Genomic DNA, 7,708 nt, shown 5'->3' on the forward strand with positions numbered 1-7,708 from the left:
ACCCAAATGATTTGGCTTCTGAATTAACTTGCATCCAGTACATGAAACGTCTTAAAGACTAGACGCTCGATGGTGAACTAGGAGTGTCTCCCACCGGGGAGACCCCTTCCAAAGCTATAAACACTCAACAAATTCGCTTTTAGTCCACGGACTGATCGCAGATGAAATAAGAAACACAAAAAAAAAATAACAGAATTGATACAGAATTTGATAGGATTTTCTTGTCTTTAAAATGATAAAATTTACAATTTTTATCAGAAAGGATCATCAATATTTTTTTAAAATATTGGTTTCATCGGTTCCAATCATGTCCTGACTGACAGTCATTGGTGACTGACAATGTAAATTATTACAAATTTCTAATGTCACCATCATCCCATTCCAAATCAACTGCTCAACATTTACCTCCCCATATATTTGCAATAGCACTTACTGGCACCAGTGTGTTTAATTGCATGAAATAAAATTTCAATTTTTCTCGTTACTATTTAGATAGAACTATATCGATAATACATGTAAGATGCATATTGTCAACTATGTGGGTTGCCAAATGTGGGCAATGTAGCGATTCAGTCTTTATGTTGGCAGAGACCAGCTCTACCTGGACAGTAAGTCCAATGTCACCGCATACCATGAGGATTATACTATTTTAATGGCCACACATTACGGTACAGTTAGTGTTATTTGTCAAAAAGTTATATCTAAGATATTTACAATGTTGTCTTGGTTATAAATTTATATACATTCAGCCTTGAATAGACTTCACACTATTGTACGACAAAATTGTCTTGAATAATACAGTGAAAATCTAAAATTAAATATTTTCTACATATAATCGCAATCCATTAGTGTTGTGCTTTACATTGCTATCACAACACAGCAGCACTTCTTATGACATGTTGCTTAAGGAGATTTTCAATCCAAAGGCATATGCAGTTTTGTGTCAAAAAGATTCTTCCGTAGTTAAATCATAAAGAATAATAATTTTACATAAGTATAAACACTAAACATACAATCACCTTATAGCCATTATGTTCAATTATGAATATCAATTTTGAATTTTACCTCTTTAATTTTTTTACATATTCATGTAAGTAGAGCTTCAGTGACATATTGCATTATGGTACTGACATCAATGCTGAGGTTGCCGCATCAGAAACTAAACGAGCTGAGGGACGGCTTCCAGGGTCTTGCTCGGTGCAGCTGCAGAAAAGAGCCAGCGACTGCTCATACTGAACTGGGCAGATATTGCCTGGCACCACTGGCCGTGTGCCTAATAGAAGATCATATAATTCAATAGAACATAAAAATAGGTAAGTTTGAGACAATACAAGGGTTAAAAAAATCAATGGTTTCAGAAATATTAATAATATTTACCATATCTGTCGGAAAAGTAGTCCATCATGGAATCTTCGTTAAAACTGTCACCACTTTCATCAAGTGTGTCGTCTACTTGAGTGTGCGGCGGCATCAAAGCTAGCATCTCCCAAAACACCAAGCCCAGAGGCCAAACATCACTCTTACTACTAATTGTTCCTCCATGGATAACTTCAGGAGCACTCCATGCTTCCGTACCTTCATCAAACAATTTATCAATAAAATCTTTGTTTACTGAAGATTAACTTAGATTAATACTTATGTCACAGAACTGGCTAAATACAATGACAGAGTGAGGTGATGAAGGAAGGGGTGAAGGTCTTTACATAAAAAGAATCAATATCCAATATAAGCATACTAACCTAATTATTATAAAATCACCAGCAACATTTCAAATATAAACAAATAATAAGGAAGGAAATGCCTTTCAATTTCTTAAAGTATGGTCCAATTCAACAATAAGCTAATAAGGTCAAATCGTGAGATCATCTGACATGTCACAAGCCTTTTTTATAATTGGACATTTAAGTCCTCAGGGATATGTTGGTGAGGTCTTCTCATCTTGACTAATTTTTTTTTTGAGAACATTGAAATTACTTCTATATGGGAAATATAAAAACCATGCTTTAAGTTCTACAACCTAGTCAATAAAATAAAAGAGGCCAATGCATTTCTCCATAAGTATACTGAGGATTTTTTTTTCGGACCCGTTTTTGGGGCCTTTGGTGGTCTCTCCTATCATGGGTGGACAGTCTTTATTTATGTAACATCTCACACATTTTTTTTCCATACTCATCTTTCATCCTTCTAATTTCCTTCACAATACCTTTCCATATCTCTCATGAGAGAGTGAGATATACTGGGTAGGTTGTCACAGCCCCAAGCACCTAGTCTTCTACTCTACAATGTGATGGAGCCAGCCAGCATTGGCATGGTGAATCTATGGAATTCTTGAAATTAATGTGCCCATAAGATGGCACACGGATCCAAGATGCAGTAGCTCATATATATGAATTTTTTGAGATTTATATATAAGAAATTCATCATAAACATCAATATTATTTTATGGTGTTTGCAAACCTATTTAAAAAAATTCAATCCCAAAGCTGTTTCTCAAAGTAATTTTGTAATTGCATTGAGAAATTGCAAACTAACTCTTGTGAGCAACTTACATCTGATAAATAGTAATGTGTTGTAATGGATACAATGATATGATATTCTGTTTTCTAAAATGAAAGAGAATGCCTTAACAAAGAATGTAAATTTTTAGAATTAATATTTTCCTTAATATTACATGAATAATTACATATTTTAAATCACAATTCAGGTAATAATGGTTGATGTTTTAATATTTACCATAGTAAACAGATTTCCCTGCTTTCTCCTTATCCAGTACACCATTTTCATCAAGCGGCAAAGTTACACCAAAGTCACAAAGTTTGCACACAACAAAATCACCGTTCACCAGAATATTGTAAGACTTTATATCTCCGTGCAATATTTGCATCTTTGTGTGCAAATAGTCAAGTGCATTTCCAATATCGGATGCAACCTATAAATATACTACTTGGTATTTACTGTGTTATGATAGAAAGAAAACCACTATGAACCACATTGAAGACCGTTGTTAAAGGTTAATTCCTGTAAATTACTATTATATATCTAAGGTTTCAAATAGATATATGGGTAATAATGCTGTGAGATTTTGTTTTGATTGATGAGATAGTTTTGGATCATAATGTGCTATGAGCCTAATGACTCTTACAAGTTCATCTGTATTGAGCATGTGGAACCAGGCTTCATGAGCTATACTTCAACAATTAACTTGCAAGTGTACATGACCCTTATTGTTTCTGATTGTTATTACTGTTAGCTCCAAGGCTTCATTGCTACTAAGTTCACGGAGCAGAAGACATGACCCTTGACTAAACATGAGTAGGCTAAACTAGTGTAAGTGTGTAGTGTAATGACTGTGTGAAAGGTACACTCATTTATTCATGTCAGCCAATAGATGCCTATTGCAAGGTGTACTTCTCTCTCAAAGATCACCACAATGACTAGTCTAGCACTGCCTGCACCCACCTCCCTGTGACGACTCTGTTTTCGGTCGACCCAATGGTAAGACAACCGATGCCATGTCTACTGACTTATGGACGTCTCTCATGAACCTTTATGCCTCAATGACTGTTACACAAGTAATTTCTCCCATCCATTGCCACTCCCAACGAGCAAATCTTCAAGCTATTTCATATGTAACTTAGTTGATTTTGTAAGTACTAACTTACATATTTTATATTTTAAAGTTTTGTTCAATAAACATTTTTATGGATATTTATATTACCTTTAAAATATATTTTGGAGCGAAAGGTTCACAATCATCTTCAACTTTCTTCTCGATCATATCTCCAAGTGACAAGTCGCATGCCTCCATACCCAAGTACAATATCTTCGTTTTACTGAATGCACGAAAGCCTACAATATTGGGATGGGACATTCGCCGCAACAAGTCTGCTTCTGCTTGCAGCCTCTCCGTGTAAACCCGGTTTGGCTTAACACGCTTGTTGATCATTTTGAGAGCCCAAGGAGAACGTATTTGTCCTGCTTTTGGTGACCTAACGAGCTGCATTACAGATACACCTAAACAAACAGAGAAAAGTAGGATGAACAACACACTTGCTAGTATTTTAATCTAGAAAAATAAGATAGTGAGATGTTACAATATATTTTATTATGAAATTAACTAATTTTTATTTACCAGTCCCATATCCTAGCCGATTCAAAAAAGGTGATGGTGGAATACATATATTGTCGTTTCCATTTGCAGGTTTATTAGGTTTTACTGGTGTTTTAAATTCGGCCATATTACAAATCTCTTTTACAACAATATTTTCAAAGCTATAAACGTTCTGAATTTCAAAGTTTTGAACTCCAACGGTAGATTTACGGATGACTTTGACGTGTGACAGCGTCTTCGTCTAAAAACAGTATAATTAATAAGTTAATAGTATAATATTTTTATAGTTAATTATCAAACACAAATTAATATATCAACAATAATTTTTTTTAATTAATTATAGTTAACAATATGTAAAAAAAAAATTATTTTGTATGAGCCGAGCGTTTATCTAATGTCCTGCTACAATAAGTACTGCCCGTAAATAGAGAATAAATCCTGTGAGTCGACGCTCGAGATTGTTCTTTTGGTTATATTTGTGATTACATTTTCAATGTCTTTAAAGCCCCCGAGTAGTAAATTTGTGGGTTGATTTTAATGGCCATTTATGAGGAAACTTTCTGGCTACTAGCTAACTTGGCTTTGCTAATTTAAAATCTGGAATTCTTAAAAACCTTATCGCCAAGTTAAGCAATAATAATTGTTAATTTTTTAATATTTTCTGTAATACACAGACCTAGTGTGTGACAAGGTAACATCTGTAATAAATGAACTGCTTTATGTTTCTCAGGCGACGCTGCAAACGAATACGATATCACAACACTATTATACCCATGCTTTATTTTAGTAGATTAAGCATTTAGTTTTTTTTACGTATCTGTAATGGTTGTGCAATTTAGTGTTAAAGAAATCTGTGTATGCCATTAATAAAGTAATTTAGTTTTGAACCAATGATTTATAATGATTATTTTGAAGCGATACAACATTGAATATTTTTAATCACGGATTCGGATATTGTAAATGTGTAGTTAACACAATCCGTTATCTGTGGTCGCTGGGTCGATGTTTTTTACTCGAGCGCACAATTCAATGCTTGTATTATGTAAATAGTAGTCGCTGTATGAAATAATTCTATACCTTATTTTATTCTATTGTATCAGATTGACTGTTTCATGCTTATTATGTTACTTTATAAGCTCTTTTCTTTATGGGGACAAAGATGACGAGTTATAAATTAAAGAATTTTCTATGAAATAAATTTAACTCTGGTTAAGGCGAGTCCTTCAGTTCTCTTCTATTCATTGCTGTCTATTACTACAGATTTCGACTGTTCATAGATTTCCTTAATTTTTTTTATTTCAATATATTGAAGTATTTCTAAATAATATTGTTTAGTCACTTTTGTTAATAATATATCTCCGTGACTAAATTACAGTGATGTATTTATTCCTGAGAGTTTAATTTTCATTTACTAAAATTCTTTTTTTTATCTATCCAGCGTTGGGTTTGTTCTTTTTTCGACTAGGACTAACACAGACAAATGTCATTTGTTGTTTCCAGGGCGCAGAGCGTAGATGGCGCTTAACTTACACCCTAATAAGATATATTTTCAAATCAAGACAGTTGATGTTGACTTGTATATTGTAGCGTAGGTTATATAGATTTACAATAAATTTTGAATTTATAAAAAAATTCTAAGCGTGTCTTCGGCGCGGAAGAAAGGATGACTTCGTATGAACTTTCAATATGTAAGTGAGAAAGTCACCACAATCGTTTATATAGCAAAATTTGAGGGCTCCAAAGGAAGCGTAAGCTGCTATGTACTACTATATTACCGGATTTGGAGGTCGCCAAGTTCTTAAATCGCTTGTGCGGGTGCTCCATGGAATGACCTGGCTCAAGAGCTCCCGGAAGGAAACCTGAACAAAGATTGCCAGAATGAGTCCGAACATGGACTTGGTCGGTAATTATTTCGTGGTTAACATTACTACTACATTGTAAAGCGTCATCGCTGGGAGAAGAAGTAGTGGAAGAATTTCAAGCAACGTTTCTGTCTAGCAAGGCTCACTCATGCGCGGTTCGCTGCACACGGCGCACGCCTATAGCCTTCAACGGTTTGTATAAATGAAATTAACTGTCATCGCATTACAGGAGTAGCGGTAAACGACAGTCGCTGTGTTAAGTGCAGGTTTGAATCCATTATAACAGATTTTGTGAAATGCAATAGAGATACAGTAGAGTACAGTAGAGAGATATTAGATGAACAGTATTTTTGTAGAAATTGAGACAATTGTAGATGGCGGAAAATGTTTCCTTTAGACTCACAACGGGTTCTGCTGGAGACTTGCAACTTTCATTTACACAGAAGCGAATATATATTCCGTAAAAAAAGTTATTAATGTCCTTTTTTACTCTGTACTGGACTTCAAATTGACAGGACATGTATTTTTGTTTACTCTGTGGTCTATATGGATAAATAAAATCGTTGTTGTTTACCATTTTACTCGTAATTTTTTTTTCCAATGAATTTAAAACGATTTAAAATAAATAGAATTAACGTTATGTTTTTGAAACATAATACGTGGATTATGTTATAATTATGTAATAATACGAGCACTTGAAGCTAAATTATTCATTATGGGAACATGATATAATAATTTTCTGCCAGTTAACGCATTAATTATGAATTAGACCATGTAATTATCTAACGCGGTTACTGCGTCGAGAATGTGCTCGTATTGAGACAAGGTGACGTGCCGCGCGTTACTGCAGTGACGGAACAACTTGCTTAGTACACCTATCCCCCGATTTACACGGAAGATACGTTCCTGTGAAAATCGTGTAAATCGAAAATTAAAAAATTTTCAAGTCAAAACCGTGTAAATCGAAAAGCTTGCAGAAAACGCATAATTTTGTTATTTAACAGTTGTGATTCTTTTCTATAATTTTAGGTGTACACAGAAATAAAAAGAAAATGCATTGACAAGTTAAAATATTTAATATATTACGAATACACTGTTTATTTATTTAATTACAGTACATTAAACAGAAGAATAAAAAATAAAACAAAAGGTGTTTTATTATCCTTTGTCACTGTCAGAAATTACTCTCATTCTTTTTTTCAGAATTGAAGGTTCGAATTCACTTTCATCACTCGAAGTTATTTGTGCCGATTCGATGTTTGAACCAGAAACATTTACATTATGAGAGGCGGTAATAAAATCGGTTATTGAAACAAAAAAAAAAACTTATTTGGAAAACCGTTTAAAAGTGAAAACGTGTAAAACAAGTACCGTGTTAATCGGGGGATAGGTGTATTATGTATTTTAAAAAGTCCATAGATCGATTTTTTTGGCGGATACTTCATCTTATCAGCGGATGAATGCCCACTGCAAGGTATAGGTTTTCTACAAAGATCGCCACGATGACCGGTCCTGTCTCCCGGATCTAGCGATTTCCCGCGACCTTAACTATCTCGTAAGCCCACCTAGTGGGCGGCCTACCCACGGCGCAATATCATCATCACCATTTCAGCAATCGGACGTCCATGGCTAATCTAGATCTTCTCTAGAACCGCGACCAGCATTCACGGTCTAACTATATAATGTCCTAGACGAATTTGAAATAAAGTTGTTCGAGGAATTCTGATCTCCATAA

The 7,708-nt window shown here is 34.4% G+C and overlaps 1 protein-coding gene across 1 annotated transcript; it reads right to left on the minus strand.

The window, feature by feature from the left end:
• Positions 1-733: 733 nt before the first annotated feature.
• On the minus strand, positions 734-4,274 carry LOC137930572 (lymphokine-activated killer T-cell-originated protein kinase homolog). The gene is made up of 5 exons (XM_068773863.1): positions 4,133-4,274; positions 3,719-4,014; positions 2,734-2,929; positions 1,378-1,575; positions 734-1,273 (listed from the first exon to the last, which is right to left on the minus strand). The coding sequence occupies exons 1-5, from the start codon at positions 4,236-4,238 to the stop codon at positions 1,119-1,121; spliced, it is 951 nt and encodes a 316-aa protein (XP_068629964.1). The 5' UTR covers positions 4,239-4,274; the 3' UTR covers positions 734-1,118.
• Between the last annotated feature and the right edge of the window lie 3,434 nt (positions 4,275-7,708).

The sequence above is a fragment of the Battus philenor genome, unplaced genomic scaffold, assembly GCF_028537555.1.
Source record: "Battus philenor isolate CCGP_79_NKW_IND1 unplaced genomic scaffold, ilBatPhil1.0.hap1 SCAF_6, whole genome shotgun sequence".
Classification (NCBI taxonomy): Eukaryota; Metazoa; Arthropoda; class Insecta; order Lepidoptera; family Papilionidae; genus Battus; species Battus philenor.